Raw genomic sequence first — 20,077 nt, forward strand, 5'->3', positions numbered from 1 at the left:
CATTATAATCCTGGTGATGAGGTAAATGTGTCACAACACACAGTGGTCACAGGTCAGTCGGAGTGCAGAGGCTAACCCCTGTCCACCAGAGAAAACATGGGCATCAAAGAAATGGAAGAAGGTCGACTGGTCTGACAAATCCAGTCTTCTTCAGGATCATGTGGTCAGCAAGGCAGATGTGCATTGTTTTTCTGCTGAAGGACGTTCCACCTCACAATGTACAAAACTTAAAGGACCCTTAGGTAATGTCAAGGTACCAGACATGTCTCAACTGGTCAGCAAGTTATTCCATAAGTATGACAGCCTTCAGACTGGCATCTGTCCCTTTTGCAGGTACTGTTAGAATTTTAATTCTGTAATAATAACATAGATCCCATCTGTGCTAAATGTTACGGAGCAGAATGAGCCCAACATTTGTATGGAAATCTCTGGTTTGAAACCCTGAATATTCTTCAAGAAAAAAGAGAATAAAAGGAGGAATTGGTTACAGAAGTGAGAAAGTGGAGAGAAAACACAATGAAAACTTAATGAAATGGGGGATTAAAAGACAGAGATAAATAAAGAGAATAAAAAAACTGAGTGTAGGGTATAACACTGGGATTGGCTGCCTGCCTATCACTTTAAGAACAGGCTGTTCTCAGTAGCAGTAATATAACAGATAAGCACAAGCTAGCTCAATATTCATCATCACAATATCCCATTAGAAATAAAAAGCTATGGAGGCTCTCATTTTTATTCCTACTGTCCACGGTGGTTAGGGAGCAGTCTAGCGGCCAACATCAATCTGTTGATTCGCAGAAAGTGCTTATGGCTAACCATCCGGAGCAGATGGATGGAGAGTATAAAGGACATTACAGTACATGCTTTACCACTTTCTGTACCTATAGATCTAAACAATGAGGACCTGGAGGTAAAAAAAATCTGGTTTTTCCATATGGAATTTGTCATTAACTCACTAACAGTGACCCCAGAAATCGTAAAGCTTGTGATGATTGTCAGGTTGTTTTTTCAACCACAATACATTTAATAATATAATGAAGTTGCTTTATTTTAGGGGTTTTATGAATGCGGGTCAATTTTTGAACATGTCAGCCTGATCAGATCATGTATATTCTATATAAGCTACCTTCTTCTTCTTTGTTGGTGTTATGATCGGCTGGTCAGTATTTTTGTGTTTATGGTGAGTGTCGGCATAACTGGTTGAGTAAAAAATATAACCTAACCCAGGGTTTTTCATACCCACCCAAGGGTCGCGAGACAATAAAAATAGGTTGCAGAAAAAACAATAATAATTAAATAAATGAATTTTAACAGGCGCATAAACATGAAATGAACTTGTCCACGACTTCCCCTTGTGGAGGCTTTACGTAACATCTTGTAAACCAGTGGTCCGCAACCACCGGGCAACGGACCGGTACCAGTCCGTGCATCATTAATTACCGGGCTGCACATAAAGAATAAATAATTAGAGATTGCTACAAAAGCAATGAAACTATTGTCTCCTATCACCCCTAGGTGGGAGTGTTTCGTTGCAGCACAAAAAGCTCTGGGTTCCCACTGATTTTCCATCATTTGGGAGTAGTATTGTTATTCTATTCAAAATCCTCCTGCCCCCGCCGGTCCGTGAAATTATATCTTATATGAAACCGGTCTGTGGTGCAAAAATGGTTGGAGATCGCTGTTATAAACCACAGTGGGAACAGATCAACAACATTTTTATTAATTATGTATATTCCATTTTAAGTTTTGTTTTGATGCAAATACCTGCTTAATCCTAGCTAATTATATTTGCATAATTCAAGCAACAAATTGATTACATTGGATCATATTATTAAAATGTATTCACAGTTCACCCTGACACTGGATGATATCTACTGGCCATTTATTCTGGAAGGTGGGTCTTCATTTCACCCAATGCAGCTTTAAAAATGGTCTAAAATGTCAATGGAGTAAACGTCTTTAGCTGCTGAAAGACTGGGCATCACTGCTGAGCTCTATTGAGTGAATCTCGTCACCTTTTCACTATGCAAACTATCTTTGCATCAGGTAGCATTTTGAAAAGCGTTTTTTTTTTATAGTGGTGGCTGCGAAGGCTGATGGGAAATAAAATCCAATTCATCAATGCCATCTCTTATCTGTGATACCCACAGCAGGCTGTAAGAGTGTGTGTGTGTGTGTGTGTGTGTGTATGTGTGTCTGTGTTAATTTACTTTGTGTCTCTTATCAGAGCGGATGAATAAAGGCCTTGAAAAGCCTCCTTTGCTTTTCTCTTCTCCTCACTGCAGTGTTAGCTCGTATACAGCACCAGCACCCGCCATGATGCAAAATCAAATTCCTACCACCTATAGAACCGTATCCCACAATCCAGCTGGTCATTTTAGTCCTGTCTCCCATTCAGATCTAAATGCAAATACAAGCAGCACGGTGGCTCGGTGGGTTGCACCACTGCCTTACAGTGAGAAGGTCCTGGGTTCGATTTCCAGGTGGCACGGTTGGGGTTCTTTTCTGTGTGGAGTTTGCATGTTCTTCCCGTGTCTGTGTGGGTTTCCTCCAGGAGCTCCGGTTTCCTCCCACAGTCCAAAGACGTACAAGTGAGGCGAATGGGAGATACAAAAAGTGTAAACAAACATTTACAAATATCTGACTGGGTTTGCACCAGAGTATTTATAGTAATTTGTTAAATAACAGTCAATACTTAATTACTATCATTTTGTTTAACTACATAGCTAAGAAACTAAGAACGTTAGCTCGGCTTTCGCCATGGCATTTCTGAGAATTGTGCCATTTTGGAATGACATCTAAAATATCAAATATAATTGGTCCATAACAGTGGAGCTCAGATAGTGATGTTACATTCAAAAGCTCCCTGATTCAGGTTTAGTCAGAACTACTTAGTAAGCCCTTGTTTTAAAAAAGAAAACCTCCTTTCTGCCCTGCGATGATTAATATGACAACAAACTGACCTCAAATCAGCCATTTAAGTTGTAAAATATTCTATTTTTAAATCGAGGAGGACGTTAATGTGAGAGAAAAGAGCGCAGACTGTGATGTTTTCGGCCTGCGCAGCCAGACTGACAGCGTGGTAATTACTCTGTCATTATTTACGTCTGTGTGACAACACAACAGCAGCCTAATAAGCCTAATACACTGGTGTCATGCTGAGCCTCGGCATTAACCCCGAGCTGACAGCCTCGGTTTACTCAAACACAGACACAAATAGCCGGGGTCAGGGATCAATAGACGCGATGCAGGAGACCAGATTCGCCGTGATTTCCTGGCGTTTGCTTTTGCTTAGAAACTTGGAACATTCTGCGTAGGCACACGCGGACGCTCGTGTGGACGGATGCAAGTTTACATGCGTGACACGGGGCGGGCTGGTAGCGTCATGCTAAGAAGCGAATGCAGGTTGACACCTGATGCTGAGCGCGGAGTGGGTTGGGCACGACACGTTAAGCATATTAACCATCCGTTTCCAGTTAAAACAGCGGGACGAGACTCAGCAGGCACACACTTAATCACGCCATTCAGGCGCCTTATTAGAAAACAATTACTAAATGGCAAGCCTCGTAAATCATAAATCATTCAGCCAGGCGACCAAGGGAAATGAGAATGGCATTTCGCGGCAGATCTTACGCACCGGCCGGGGCGGCTCATGGGTATTCATGAGGCAGGCCAGAGACGGAGCAGGACCGTTGCCGAGTTCATTGGCTGAAGAGTGATGATGCCTTGACGGACTGATGGTTAAATAGAACCCCAGTTTTAAACAGAAGAGTGGTTTTAATGCACAGTTACGCCGAGTGTGTCTCAATTAGGGTTTAAAGGCTGGGTGGTAATTGCTAAATGAAGCTCTAGTGAGCTTTAAATATTTGTGGTGTGTGCACTGTTGGGCAGAATACTTGTAAAAAAGTAATAAATTGAGCACCTTCTCCCTACGGTATTTAATAACTGTGGTACTTAATACAGGCCCACACAGTGGCATCAGGGTTTGATTCTCCACTTCTCTTCCACTGGAGTATCTCCAAAATAATGTGGTCGGTGATTTTATTTCCTGGAAATTGTCCCTGGATGCGAGTGCCTGAGTAAATTCTGTGGGAAAATACTGCACCTGGCAACCCTTATTATTTCAAATAATGAGTATTTTTTAAAGAATTAAATACTTGACTGAATGTGCCACTCTAAAGGTCTCTCTATCTCTGGATATCACCATTTTTTATGCCTTTTTGCAATGAACGTCCACTAAAGTGTCAGTTGATAGACATCTGTCATAGCTTATCTTACTTTTCCACCTCTCTCTCTCTCTCTCTGTCTCTCTCTCTCTCACACTAAAGCACTCTCACCACCTCAGGCAGCTTTTAGCGTATGTGTGCCAACGATGCATCTCGCTTTCTTTACCTTTTACATCTTCCCTACAACGTCTTCCCAAACGTCGGCTCAGATCACACAGCAAACACCAGTCTTACTAACAGCAGCCGTAAACCCTGTGCACATGATCATAGGGATTACCCTCCGTTCTCTCCATAGCCAGTAATTCCAAGCTCGCAGGCTGCGTCCTATTTACTTTGCGATCGGACCTAGAATACACCCGTGCACATCTCATTCCGGAGCCTATGATCGAAAAACAGCTCGCTGTACAATCTTACCCGTGTCCACATCCATTCAAAGAAAATGACACGAGGAACACGGAATCGTTCCTAACATCCACCTCAACAACCCACCTCATCAGTCCCAAGTGACAAAAAGACAGGCATTCAGCTCATGAACCGCAATCGTCTCTGTCTTTTGTCTACACTGACTGGGGCTTTCCAGGCTTAAAGTGCATGAAGAGTCCACAAGAAGGACAGGAAAGTGCCTGAGAGCGTCTTTCCTTCAATCACGATGATACACAACAGGCAGCCTTCAAGCTCAAGTCAAGGGCCACTAGCGACAGACTGGAAAAAGGTTACTGCAAAGTCAAAGTGCCTGTCAAACTCAGAAAGGGTTCCAGGGTGAGGATTCATTATCTGTGAATCTCAGAACACCCATGAAGTTCTAACCTGAAATTAAGAAAGCAAGAAATGGAACGTGGTGGAATTATATCTGCAACTGAGAAGCAGGATTTTCCCTAATGCCCATGATGATGTTGATATTTTTCAACAATGCAGCTGCATTATTTACCACATTATTACTACAGTCAGCATGCAGTAAATCAATGAAAACGATTTGATGTGAAAGAAGCAGCCAAATTTTCACGTTATTTATAACAGCAAGATCAAATGAGGCTGAAAATGTACAAAATAAAAATCTAGGCAGATATTATATACACGTTTTTATTTCGACTGCTCCTGTATTTAGGGGTCGCCACAGTGGATCTGGTCGCCATACCAGACCAGTTCAGTAAGAATCTAAAATCTGAAAGTTGGTCTAATCGCAACAATGCAAATGATTTATATATGGCCAAAAGTGTGCGGACACCTGAAAATGAAATAGTTAGACACCTAGACCCTAATTCAAAACCTTAAGGTTGTTCAGTGAGGAAATGCTGGACGTGTCATTTTGGAAGCTTTTGAGCAACAGATGCTGACGGCTGTTTGTTTGTTTATTAGGATTTTAACGTTTTACACTTTGGTTACATTCATGACAGGAACGGTAGTTACTCATTACACAAGATTCATCAGTTCACAAGGTTATATCCAACACAGTCCTGCACAATTTAGTATCTCCAGTTCATCTCACTTGCACGTCTTCGGACTTTGGGAGGAAACCGGACCACCCGGAGGAAACCCACACGAACACGGGGAGAACATGCAAACTCCACACAGAAAGGACCCGGACCGCCCCAGCTGGGGATCGAACCCAGGACCTTCTTGCTGTGAGGCGACGGTGTTACCCACTTAGCCACCGTGCCCGGACGTGTGGCCTGATCGATCTACAAGGCTGTTTAAAGTCAGAACGTCTTCCCTTCAATAAGTTCCAGCCACTGGAACAATGAAAACCAAACATTTATTTATTTAATTAAGTGTCTAAAGAAGTAAATATGGCTTTTAATCAAGGTGAAGCTGGATAGATATATGGACAGACAGGATAGACAGACAGCCTTTAAAAAAAACTTCCAAATCACTTTCAGGTAACCAAAGAGTTAAAGACACGACAGGAAAAAATATCTGCTGTTCATTTTCTCTGTACCAAGTCGGTCAGCAATTCCTCAGATGTCCTAATTAGTGTAATTAATTCAGTTTAATAAACCCTCCGCTTGCACTTTGCATCCTCTTAATCATGTCAAACCCACTTTAAAAAGCCAGAGGCACACCCGCTGGTGATTTTTAATGCATTGTCTTTATCCAGAGGTAATGCAGTTGGGCTCTCTGCTGAGGATAGCTCGGCACACAACCAGTGACATATTTAATTGGCCCTCTGGTTCAATCACTCCCATTAGCCGGAGTGTTAATTGTATGAGAGGCAGGTGAAGGCAGTTCTTCTCAGACCCATCGGTCCTCAGCTTGCACTTTCACTTGCTCTTTTCTGCTCTTCTCTGGTTATTAAGGTTTAGGGAATCTTTTACTCTTAACTCTATTTCTCACGCTCTATTTCTCTCTTTCCTTCCTTCGACTGTTTCCATTCTAATTTTTTCTCTCTTTTTGTAGATCTGGTTGTAGAACGAACAGCAAAGCCTCATCAGAATGATCCAGATTTTGGATGACACAGTCTAGCAGAGGCCCAGATCTGTAGCTCGCTTTAATCATTTGGAACAAAGACAATGTTAGGATCCGCCAGCGCTTACCTTTCATTTTCAGGGTTTCCCAGCGTTTTGTTTTCATTCCGGTTGGTATTTTGTTTTTCTCCGTTTTCTTTAGTTTCCCCGATCGCTTTTGTTCTTGGTGGTGGTTTGCGTTTGTTTTCCCGTTTTGCTCCCTTCTCCCCCTAGCGGCCTGGAGCGGTACTGTTTTCGGAGGTTGCTGCGGTTCCAGCCAATAGATCGCTGGAGGGCGGACCCCACACACACCTGCGCCTCATTCCTCATCTCATCAACTCCTGCATTTAAACGCCGGCTTTTCTCTCACTCGTCGCCAGATTGTCTGCTTGCCATACGACCTCCCCCCCCGTTCCTGCGTTCCTGCCGTTCCTGGTTCTCCTGTGTTCCTGCCGTTCTTGGTTCTCCTGCGTTCCTGCCGTTCCTGGTTCTCCTGTGTTCCTGCCGTTCCTGGTTCTCCTGTATTCCTGCCGTTCTTGGTTCTCCTGCGTTCCTGCCATTCCTGGTTCTCCTGCCATTCCTGGTCATCCTGCATTCCGGTTCATCACTCCTGGTCATCAGTCCGCCCTGCAGTTCCCCGGCGCTTCCAGTACCGCTCCTGCCGCCCCCCTCTCGTTTTCTGTTATCTTTTTGGTTGTTTGTTTTGGTCGTTTATTTATTATTTGTTTAAATAAATATCGTATTATCACTTCTGGGTTTTGTTGTTTGTGCACTCGCCTTTGGGTTCCCCCCTAGTCCTTGGTGGGTTATTAACTAACCTTAACAGTACAATCTGGCCACCATGGAACCCACGGGTGCACAAACGGTTGAGGGGATCCTTATCCGCCATAACCAGATGCTGGGGACACTCAGCCAGCAGCTCGCTGACTTGACCCAGCAGGTAGTACGTCTAATACCTCCTAATCCTGTACCTCTTGCTCCTTCCCAGGTTCCGGTCGTACCTCCGACAGGTCCCGTGGTTCCAGGGTCCTCCGTGGAAACACCTGTCCCCAACCCCGAGCCCTTCTGTGGAGACCTGGAGAGGTGCAGAGGGTTTTTGTTCCAATGCGAATCCATTTTCCGTCAGCGTCCCACTACCTTTGCCACCGAGGCCAGTAAGGTGGCCTTTATTATTGGTCACCTGAGAGGCAGGGCCCTGACCTGGGCCGAAGCGGTACAGTCACAGACGGACCCTCGAGAGGGCTCGTTTGTTGACTTCCTCGCCCGGTTCAGGACAGTGTTTGACCACCCGGATTATTCGGGGAGTGCCTCTTCCCGACTATTTTCCCTGCGCCAAGGTTCCCGGTCCGTGGCTGATTATTCTATTGAGTTCTGGACCTTGGCCGCCGACTCGGGGTGGAACGACGAGGCCCTCCGGGAGGCTTTCCGGCAAGGTCTCATCGACTCCCTGAGGGATGAGTTGGCGGCAAGGGACGAGAGCCCCGACCTCCACTCCCTGGTAGCTCTGGCCATCCGCTTGGATAACCGCCTCCGCAGCCGCCGCCATGAAAGGGCGGCCAGAACCGGTTCCAGGCTACCTTCCCCTTTGACCTGTTCGAGCCCCTCAGAGCCCTCAGGTGCCTCCAGTGTTGCCCCTATACCCTTAGTACCAATGCCTGAACCCATGCAGTTGGGGCGTGCCCGGTTAACCCCCCAGGAGCGGGCTAACCGCTTCAGGGCCGGGCAATGCCTTTATTGTGGTCAGGCAGGCCATATTCTCCGGGCATGCCCTGTCCGGCCAAAAGAGGGCGCCCGTCAGTAGCCGTGGGGGTACTGGCGGGCGACTCTCAGCTATCCCCCCTCCCACAATTATCCCAATCCTCCCAGCAACGCCACCTCCGCATGCAGGCAACCCTTTGTTGCCATGGCTGCTCGGTCCCTCTCCAGGCCTTGGTGGACTCGGGTGCGGAGGACAACCTGTTAGACGAAGGGCTGGCAAGTCAGCTGGGGGGGACCCTGGAGCCCCTGGACCCTCCTATCACTGCGCGAGCCCTGGATGGACGGATCATTGCCCGGGTGACCCACCGTACCGCGCCTTTGTCCCTGATCCTCTCAGGAAACCACCGGGAGACCCTCTCCTTCGTAGTTATCAAAGCTCCTCAGACCCCCCTGGTCCTAGGCTACCCCTGGTTGGCACGTCACAACCCCCACATCGACTGGGCTCGTGGACGAGTTGTGGCTTGGAGCGACTTTTGCCACGCCAATTGTCTGGTCTCCGCCATCCCTCAGCCGGGGAACGGGACAAGCACCACCCCCTCTGCAGCATCCCCTGACCTGTCCAAGGTGCCCCGGGAGTACCACTTCCTCCGCGAGGTGTTCAGCAAGTACCGGGCCCAGTCTCTACCCCCTCACCGACCCTACGATTGTGCCATCGACTTGCTGCCTGGTGCCCCACTGCCTACCAGTCGGCTCTATAACCTCTCTCGTGCTGAGAGGAGCACGATGGAGAGCTACATCTCGGAGTCTCTGGCCGCCGGAATCATCCGCCCCTCATCATCTCCCTTAGGAGCTGGTTTATTTTTTGTCGAAAAGAAGGATAAGACCCTGCGGCCATGCATCGACTACCGGGGCCTCAACCAGATCACGGTCAAGAACCGGTATCCCCTGCCGTTGATGTCGTCGGCCTTTGAACCCCTGCACAGTGCTACCATCTTCACAAAGTTGGACCTGCGTAACGCGTATCACCTGGTGCGGATCCGAGAAGGCGACGAGTGGAAGACGGCGTTCAACACCCCGCTCGGCCACTTCGAGTACCTCGTAATGCCCTTCGGGCTTTGTAACGCCCCAGCAGTCTTCCAAGCCTTGGTCAACGATGTGCTCAGAGACTTCCTCAACCGGTTCGTGTTCGTCTACCTTGACGACATTTTGATTTTTTCCAAGTCCCGGGAAGAACACGGAGCGCATGTCCGGAGGGTCCTCTCTCGGTTATTAGAGAACAGATTGTTCGTCAAGGTCGAGAAGTGTGAGTTCCACGTCGACTCTGTGGAATTCCTCGGGGTCGTTCTGGAGAGCGGCCAGGTTAGAGCCGACCCCCACAAGATCCGAGCGGTCACAGAGTGGCCTACCCCTACCACTCGGAAGGAGCTCCAACGCTTCCTGGGTTTCGCTAACTTCTACCGACGATTCATCCGAAACTACAGCCACGTGGCAGCACCCCTCACTCGCCTCACCTCGACTAAGATTTCCTTCACCTGGCCCCGGGAGGCAGAGGAAGCTTTCCTCCGGCTCAAGACTTTGTTCACTTCCGCCCCCATCCTCATCCAGCCCGACCCCGACAAGCAGTTCGTGGTGGAGGTGGATGCATCCGATACTGGGGTAGGGGCTGTGCTCTCCCAGCGGGTGAGTCCCGAGAACCCTCTGCACCCTTGTGCTTTTTTTTCACGTCGCCTTTCTTCAGCTGAGGCCAATTACGATGTCGGGGACCGTGAGCTACTGGCGGTGAAACTGGCCTTGGAGGAGTGGAGGCACTGGCTGGAGGGGGCCGCTCAGCCCTTTGTCGTCTGGACGGACCACAAGAATTTGTCTTACGTCCAGACGGCAAAGAGGCTGAACGCCAGGCAAGCCAGATGGGCACTGTTCTTCGCCCGTTTTGATTTTACTTTGACCTACCGGCCTGGATCCCGGAACATCAAACCGGACGCCCTCTCTCGCCAGTTTGCCCCGAAGGAAGCCCTCACCTCTTCCGAGACTATCCTCCCGCCGAGTCGACTTGTTGGGCTCCTCACTTGGGACGTTCGTCGTCTAGTCACCGAAGCCCAGGCCCAGGAACCAGACCCCAGGACAGGAACCCAAACCCGTCTCTTCGTCCCGGCCACAGCTCGCTCGCCGGTCCTTCAATGGGCCCATGAGTCCCGCGTCGCCTGCCATCCCGGGACTAGTCGTACCGTATCCTTCCTAAAGAGGCATTTCTGGTGGCCATCCTTGGAGAAGGATGTTGGGGAATTTGTGGCGGCCTGTACCACCTGTGCACGCAGCAAAGCATCCCATCAATCTCCTGCGGGGCTACTTCAGCCTCTCCCTATCCCGAGTCGCCCATGGTCCCATATTGCCTTGGACTTCGTCACGGGCCTTCCGGATTCCAACGGGAACACAGTCATCCTCACCATCGTTGACCGGTTTTCCAAGGCCGTACATTTTGCTGCTCTGCCGAAGCTCCCCACAGCCTTCCAAACAGCAGAACTTTTAGTTAATCTAGTTTTTCGCGTTCATGGAATACCATTGGACATTGTGTCAGACCGAGGACCCCAATTCACCTCCCAGGTTTGGAAGGCCTTCTGCGGGGCGCTGGGCGCCACAGTCAGCCTTTCCTCCGGCTTCCACCCACAGTCCAACGGTCAGGCGGAGAGGACCAACCAGGGCCTGGAGTCGGCCTTACGGTGCATGGCTGCTCGCAACCCCAAGGCCTGGAGCTCCCACCTGGCCTGGGTCGAGTATGCCCACAACTCTCTGGTGTCATCTGCCACAGGATTGTCCCCCTTCGAGGCCTCCTTAGGCTACCAGCCACCACTGTTCCCCGAACAAGAAGCCGATGTGGCAGTCCCCTCTGTTGGGCACCACCTTCGCAGGTGCCGAAGACTCTGGCGCTCCACCAGGACCACCCTCCTGCGCACTCGGGACGCCAACCAGCAGTCGGCCGATCGTCGTAGAAGACCGGCCCCCCCCTATGCTCCTGGTCAAGCTGTCTGGTTGTCCACCCTTCACATCCCCTTGCGTGTCGAGTCTCGGAAACTCTCCCCCCGCTTCGTCGGCCCCTACACCGTCGAGAAGATCATCAACCCCACGTCGGTACGACTGAAACTTCCCCGCCACATGCGGATCCACCCCACATTCCACGTCTCCCAGCTCAAGCCCGTGGTTTCCTCACCCTTGAACCCTCCGACCGAACCCCCACCACCCCCCCGGCTCATCGATGGGCATCCGGCATACACGGTTCGCCGGTTGCTGGATGTCCGTAGACGTGGTCGGGGCCTCCAATACCTGGTAGATTGGGAGGGTTATGGGCCTGAGGAGCGGTCGTGGGTTCCCCGGGTTGCCATCCTTGACTCCAACCTGGTCCGTGAGTTCCACCGTCTACATCCTGATAGACCCGGTAGGCCACCTAGAGGTGGCCGTTGAGGGGGGGGTACTGTTAGGATCCGCCAGCGCTTACCTTTCATTTTCAGGGTTTCCCAGCGTTTTGTTTTCATTCCGGTTGGTATTTTGTTTTTCTCCGTTTTCTTTAGTTTCCCCGATCGCTTTTGTTCTTGGTGGTGGTTTGCGTTTGTTTTCCCGTTTTGCTCCCTTCTCCCCCTAGCGGCCTGGAGCGGTACTGTTTTCGGAGGTTGCTGCGGTTCCAGCCAATAGATCGCTGGAGGGCGGACCCCACACACACCTGCGCCTCATTCCTCATCTCATCAACTCCTGCATTTAAACGCCGGCTTTTCTCTCACTCGTCGCCAGATTGTCTGCTTGCCATACGACCTCCCCCCCCGTTCCTGCGTTCCTGCCGTTCCTGGTTCTCCTGTGTTCCTGCCGTTCTTGGTTCTCCTGCGTTCCTGCCGTTCCTGGTTCTCCTGTGTTCCTGCCGTTCCTGGTTCTCCTGTATTCCTGCCGTTCTTGGTTCTCCTGCGTTCCTGCCATTCCTGGTTCTCCTGCCATTCCTGGTCATCCTGCATTCCGGTTCATCACTCCTGGTCATCAGTCCGCCCTGCAGTTCCCCGGCGCTTCCAGTACCGCTCCTGCCGCCCCCCTCTCGTTTTCTGTTATCTTTTTGGTTGTTTGTTTTGGTCGTTTATTTATTATTTGTTTAAATAAATATCGTATTATCACTTCTGGGTTTTGTTGTTTGTGCACTCGCCTTTGGGTTCCCCCCTAGTCCTTGGTGGGTTATTAACTAACCTTAACAGACAAGGACAGTGCCGACTTAATCCTCAGGGGTGGGTAGTTAACTTCACTAAAAATAACACATCATAAAATAAAGAATTCAGTATCTAGTGTAGAGGAATCACCTAATGCTATTTAATAACAGATTTATTGATCTAGGGATAAAATATGTATTAAATTATACTTGCAATTTAGAATCATTATCATTATATAATATTATTATAATAATCAACTATTATTATTGTTATTATTATTATTATTGTTATTATTATTATTGTTGTTATTATTATTGTTATTATTGTTATTATTATTAGTTATTATTATTATTATTGTATTATTATTATTGTTTTTATTATTATTATTGTTATTATATTATCATTACTATTATTATTATTGTATTATTATTATTAGTTATTATTGTGATTATTATTATTATTGTTATTATTATAGTAGTAGTATCATCAATTGTCATTATTATTATTATATCACCAATTATTATCATTATTAATTATTATTGTTATTATTATAAATATTATTTTTTATTAAAACTACTACAGCTTGCCATTGAATTCAGATCCCCCAAATTCTCACTGGCCTTTTTTCAGCAATGGTTTAAAAAAAAACAATTTCCTTAAACCTCTGGCAGTAAACAGTCCTTCCTTCCATTAAAAAATAGCCGCACATTACAGTTCCCATTTATGTAAACATACCAGAATACACACAGTACATCACAGCAACAAGAAATGCCGTTTCCGGCTAATCTGAGTGGAACCAACTGCCTCTCATTATTAAGTAAAGGCCTGGGATATGGTCATTCCTCACAATAAATCAGAGCAGCCTGAGGAGTCTCAGTGAGTGTTGTGCATTAGCCGGGCTGTCCTGCTGAGAACATTAAACTTTAGCACTGAAGCCGTTTCTCCCTGACGTGATTTATACTGGGGTGACATCATCCAAATGCCAATAAGTGGGAGCTGGCACTGATGGCATGCCATAAGCTTATATGCCAATCGTGCACCTCCAGAGCTGGGGAGGGGGAATGCTAATAAATGCTACACGACGAAATAAGAATGACACCCATTCCGGTTAAGAGAGAGCGGCGAGCAGGACTTGGCAGGCGTGAGAGAGGACCGCTCGCATGTTTGAAGTGGGGTGATAAAAAAAAGCTCTTATTGTGTGGAAAAGCTGCCAGGCTGGAATGAGCATAAATCAGCAGAGAGGGGCGAGACACATCCTCGAACGCCGGTCGACCCCGGGAGAGAGTGGCTCCTCGTAACCTACTGTTTAATCGATGCAGGAACGCCCTCTGTAGCACTCTCATCCACGGCTGCTCTCTCGTCCAAATTCATAAAGATGACATCACACTTTAACACGAGGATTCATTCTCAGCATCATCTCACGCTGTCTGTTCCTTTCTCAGTCAAAAAATAACTCATTTAGTCATTTCCAATTCCTAACTCTGATTCCTCTGCCTCTTGAACCATCCCCATGCTGGCCAAGGAGACCCACAGACTAGCACCCGCTTCATCTGACGTCTACAGGTTGCATTGCATTGGATTCTCAGCTGATTCTCCACCACCCATACTGGCACCTTAACCAGACAGCAGGAGGCGCTGTTACAAGTGCAACCTTCTCTTGCTCAGTGTGCCTGGCCAGGCCCGTAGCACCTCTGGATTCATACAGTGGATAGTTGGGTATTATAATGCTACTCCACCTGAGTGCCCCCAGATTTGAAATTCTATGCAAAACGTGCTTTTGATTGTAGACGCCCGACTGGCTGATAGCACCACTGAAATCCTGACTGAGGTTGTAGGTTTTTAGGATTTGGTGTAGCTCTTACCTCCACAGGGAATCTTCTACCGTTAATGCTGTGCTCTGAGCCGTCTGAACCGTTGCTCTGGCCCCAGTGGAACTCCACCTTCTCGGCTTTAAAACGACCCGGGAGGCCTGCACCCTGCACGAAGTAGTCGTCTTTCAGCAGGATGGCCACTGAAAGATACAGAGAGACACAGAGAGACATGCCGGTAAGTGCGTTTGCTTGTCATCGGTAGCTGAACACAACTTTTCGGGTACGTATTAGGGATTATTTTGTGCTTCTTCGAACTTCTGATCGAACTTCGGCGCGTCAGAGTTACCAGATCTGGGAAATATCTGAGGTTTCCTGGGGAACACAGAGATACTGAGCAAACAGAGCTGTGTTTCATTTTCAAACACAAATGAGAAAGACTGAAGGTTAACTAACGGGAGAGATGAAGGGACGGGCGGAGAGAAGATTACTTTTGCACATTTATTTATTTTGCAGACATTTTTATCCATAAGGCATAACGAGTGAAGCGCCACCCATATCAAGCACAGAAATAAGCAGATGATGATGGGGGGAAATTAATCAAATTTTTTTTTTGATACAACATGGATATTAAAGGTTTGAGTATCTGATTATTCATAATACTGATCCAATTCTGCCTGATTTTCAATAAAAAGAAAGAAATGATTAGTTACAGTATGAATAATTAACCAAAAACAATTAGTATCCATTCCAATAATAATAAAAGCAATAGTAATAGTAAAATTGGTCAGTAACTAGTAATAAGTATCAGATCAGTGCATTTCTAGCTAAGGAATAAGGAGACCTTCTCATTTGGCCCGACATTAGTTTGTTTGATTCTTAACGCCATGTCTGCTACGGCTGTTATCATGGCTGAATAACAGGTTCCATCCTTAAAAAAGTCAAAGTGGGGGATTAGGTAGCTGTGAGGGTTTAATTGATTATATATACATACACCAGGTTGCCAAAAGAATAAGGACACCCTTATTCTTCTGGTGTGTCATAAGTATGTAAAATAATGCTAAGTGTTACAAATAAACTATTTAAAATAAATAGTTTTATTCACAACAATTTTGTGCCAACAGTTTAGGGAAGTCTATTTTCCGTTCCTGGATGACTGATGATGAGTTTAGTGTGAGAAAAGCTCAGAGCCTTGACCCCCTACCCCATCAGCCACAGCTAGGAAACATTTAACATTAGAAAGCCTAAACATTTTTTAATTGAATAGACACGGATTCTCATAAACACACTGCAAAATCTCATGGGAAGCCTTCTCTCTATTAAGGAAGAGCATTTCTATATTAATGTCCAAAGGACACGTCCATGGTCAGGTGTCCAAAAACCTTTGACCATGTAGTGTATATCTGGGTCAAACAGTGGCCATCTGGCAGTGTTGAGAGTTGAAATCATAACCCTTCAGGTTACTAGCAGGGCACCTTGACTGTGGAGTTTCACCACTTCAGCTTTGCTGAGTCACAGAGAGGTGCCCGAGTGCCAGAGTGCAAACACACAATGGATTAGCTTTCTGTTCAAGGCTGAGAAAAATCAACACTGCTCAGTCTTCGTTTTTCCTTCCCCTCACTTCTTTCCTCCGCTGTTGGACTCCAGATCGTGTTTAATAAGGGGAACATTCCAATCTGTGAGGGTTCTGTGGTGACTCCAGATCGTGTTAACAAATAGACATGACTTAGAAGGCTGAGATGATTGGACCCGAATGAAAAGAGGGTCTCCAGATGGCCAGAAATCCGTGTCTGACAAAAATGTGTCCTTGGGGCTCCAAGAACTCATGAATTTGGTTTGTTTTAATTGTTAAAATGCGAATAACATGCTGGATAACCAGACTGTACAGTGGACTTGCTACTGAAATGTAATGGAAATATTGTATTAAATTCAGCATTTGGCCCCCACTGTATTTCACATATTCCTACCAAGGGCATGTAAACATTTCTCGTGAACTTCTTCCTTCAGGACTTTTTTTTTGCAGGTGTGCGTAGTAAAGATGGAACCCAGTTCTTCAGCCGAATGTACACTCAGGTGAATGTTATATATAGCTGAGGGTGTCTCCATTATTCATGAGACAACGCAGGCAATTTATCTTACTCTGCATAGATTATGTTTAGGAATTGGGAGAGGTATGAAGCGAGGAAGAGTGTGCATGTGTGTAAATGTGTGTGTAAGGTGTGTGTAATGATTCGTGTCTGGTACTGCCGTTCGGTTTTGTTTGCACTCGTTTGCCTTTCTGAAGAGACAGACGCCGAACTCGGTGCGGATTCACTTGCGGCAAGCGACGTTAACATACGCTCAGACATGCAAGGATGGACAGTAACTAGACTAGACGGACGGTAACTTGCCGGTTTTGCCTGTGTTCTTCATTGACGTCTTGTTGGACGATTCTGCTTCGAATCCGTCCAGCAGGAGATCCAGGTACTCCATGGAGACCTTGGCATCCTGGTCGGCTATATTGATTGGCGACTGGTTCTTCTCTTGGCACTCCGGATAAGCCGATGCCCATCCCGTCTCTGGTCCGTACGCACCTAGAGAGACAGAAAATCGATCACTTGATATCTCAGAACAATATTAAAAAAAGAACCCATCGGCTTTTCTTGTTCCTCAAGCATCAGTAAAATTAGTATAAACGTGAGAGTGTTCTCATCTGTCTGTCTGTCTGTCTGTTTCAGAGCCGCGAGGCTTGAAGCGTATCGATTAAACCATCACTTCGGGTTTGAGACGATTCAATCAGTCAGACACCTGTGCGAGATGTTCTTGTTTTATCATTTGAGACATCCTGCCTACGTTTCGACAGTTCTGTAATGCAAAGAGAAGGTAAATGCTGAGGGTGACGTCCTTACGATTTATTTTAGGAACCTTGAGGCACGTTTGCCTGAAAGTGATACCTTGTAGCATTTTTAACATATTTTATACACGTTACATCAGATTTTATTGAGAAATATCAGGGTATTTCCTGGATTTTTAGGTTTCTGGTGGTGGGTAGATCGGGTAAAAACACCACATGACAAAAATTCTGAGGACACCCTTCTTTTTGATTGAGTTCAATCGTTTCAGCCAGACTAATTGCTTTCAGGTGTACAATAATAATCGATACACATTCAACTTTGTGGTGACAGTTTGAGGAAGGACCTTAAAAAAGAAATAAAGAAAAAATTAATTAATAAAACGCATCATAGCAGTAACCCTTCAATATTAGTTGTTGTCCAGTAACAAAGTGATTATTTGCTTGTTGGTAAGAAACTTTTAAGAAAATTTTATATTTTATTAGTTATTTACATTAAACTCATAAGTTTCTGCTGTCTTAGTACAATTAGCAGAGGTAGAAGAGACTTTTTGAAGGTTTCAGAAGTCCAGAGATATGTTGACCTTGGCATGGGCACCCCCGCACACACAGTTTTGATTGCACACACATTCTTATGCAAGTATGCCATGTTCTTAACAAGCTGACCATTCTTGTAGAACGATAAACAAGTTTGGTGTGGAAAGTCGGCCTTGAGTTGGGTCGCTGAGCAGAGTTAGCCTGAAGGGGCAGTAAAGCGGGGTATAATTAATGTGACGGGGCGGACGGTATCTACCCTTCTCTTCTGTCTGTGTGGTTTGCATGGTGGGAGGATCCTCAGCTGAGCAATAAATAGATTTTTTGCTTTTACTATTACTCCGATTGTCTGTGTCAATCTTTAAGGGTTATTTTGAATTCCCACAACAGCACAAATCCAAAATATTGGGTCTGACAAAATTCCAAATCTTGTAGAAAAGCTTCTTGAAAGAGTGTGGAGTCCATATGAATGCCCACAGTTTTGCAATGTGATTTTATAATCAGAATTCAGATTTGTTTGGTTGTGAGTTCACTCCATAGGAAACAACAGCACAGCCAGGCAAATGAAATGTGAACGTGCCGTATGACGTGCAACAACACTGAGGTCATGGAAGCTCGAAAGCAAGTTACATTACGCTCACAAACTCAAAGCTGACCTGACGTGACCCGTCTTCAAAGCGCTGGAGTCACCTTACTTCATAGATACACTTTCAACTTTCGAGTTATCACTGGACAGTAACGGAGCTTGCCCTCTTCCTCTGCCTTCCTCAAAAGTGCAACCTTAATTGAAAGCAATCCTCAGCTCTCAAGCCTCGAAGATGAATTTGTCTGCAATTATCCGAGCCTCCCACGCATCCGGGCCAAGCCCTAATGCCGCCTTCATCGAATTAGGAGCCGCCTCTCGTCTCCTTTCGGCCCGGATATAGCGCTGGGGCGTATCGATTGTGCAGGTCCAGGTTTGATCCGAAGAGACTGGGAGCTCAGAACCGAGGCGAGGCGAGGGTGTAATGAATGCAGCAAGATCGCTCCCTGCCTTAATGCTCCTCTAACGTGGTTAAAGAAAGTGCAAACTCCAAACTAATCTGAAGCGCGATCCAGAGAGAGAGAGAGAGAGAGAGAGTGGAGAGGGGAGAGAGCTCTGGAGACGAGACTGAGTTAATGGGAGAGACAGGAGCCATCAGGTATCTCGGGAGAAAGTCAGATCTTTTAGCTTTCTCTCGTCTCCTGCTTCACATCTGATCTGAAAGAATAGGAGCAGGCCACATCTCAAAAGCGCTGGCATTTTACCCAACGTCTCGTCTAACATTTTCACTAGTGGGTTCCTCTGGGGGACGGAAGAACACGCGGCCTGGTACAGTCACGGGCGAGAACGACTGCAGGCTGCAGAGTAACACGTGGACGTGTTCCAATATACTGTGTCACCAGATAACGGGACAATACGCATCGTGAGCGTAAACAGTGTTTCATGTCGCTTTTAAGAATTCCAAAAGCAACAACACATCCCCTAAGTCCCACCTGCTTTCACACCGGATCAAACCAAACCTATACTGCACACTGCTAAAATAACCCAAGTCCAATCACAACCCGACACCAAGGTGTGATGAGATGTGAAGCACTTTCATCGTTTGTTTTGGTGAATTTAACACGGTCAGGCGTGTGCAAATCTCCTGACGACCGGTGTTTTTAACGGTGCGTATGCAAAACACCTTCGTGGCATGCCCACCCCGAGGGATGGTCTTCTTTTCTCTCTCAATTAGCAGCTCTTGCACGCTGCCGACCCCAAAACTGCCCCCAATTGACGAGAAAGAGAAAAAGGAAGTGGCGCAGTTTACAAGAGTAACACGCATTTGTTTGTGTGAAAGTTTTCAGATGTAGCAATGATAACGATGTTGTGCACTTAACAAAACGCTGACAGAAACTCTGAGGAATCAAAAGATTGAAGAGGATTTTTTGAGCTCTTCTAGGAAGCTTTAACCCCCCCCATCCTCTGTGTCCACTGTATTGGTTGGGAGTTTTCCAAACTCAGTTACCTGAGTTGTGTTTTTAGCTGCTTTAGAATTCCACCTCTTGGACATTTTGACTAACCGATTGCTAACTGAATTGCCGTAGGATTGCTTTACCGCCTCATAGTGAAAATTAACCAGTAAATGTGAGGCGAGGGCATTACTGACGACTGAACTGGACTCTTCATCATGCTCCCTCTGCCAACGATACACTGCAGCTTAGCGGGTACTGACATTACCCTTTAAAGAAGTGGCACCGTTTACAACTTGCTTTGGCAGAGATGTAGGGAGACCCTGACTGACTGTGCTGACTTCAGCACTGACTCCTGGCCCAGTGAATGGTCACTTTATCCAGCGAG

General features: G+C 46.7%; 1 protein-coding gene across 6 annotated transcripts in view; it reads right to left on the reverse strand.

Moving 5' to 3' along the window:
• Positions 1-20,077, reverse strand: part of ptprga (protein tyrosine phosphatase receptor type Ga) — a 246,049-nt gene that overhangs the window by 73,106 nt on the left and 152,866 nt on the right. For all 6 annotated transcript variants that reach the window (XM_062986348.1, XM_062986349.1, XM_062986346.1 and 3 more), the window contains 2 exons: positions 16,742-16,924; positions 14,406-14,554 (listed from right to left, as the gene is read on the reverse strand). In XM_062986348.1, coding sequence (XP_062842418.1) covers positions 14,406-14,554; positions 16,742-16,924 — 332 coding nt within the window. The remainder of the gene's footprint in view (positions 1-14,405; positions 14,555-16,741; positions 16,925-20,077) is intronic.

The sequence above is a fragment of the Trichomycterus rosablanca genome, chromosome 24, assembly GCF_030014385.1.
Source record: "Trichomycterus rosablanca isolate fTriRos1 chromosome 24, fTriRos1.hap1, whole genome shotgun sequence".
Lineage (NCBI taxonomy): Eukaryota > Metazoa > Chordata > Actinopteri > Siluriformes > Trichomycteridae > Trichomycterus > Trichomycterus rosablanca.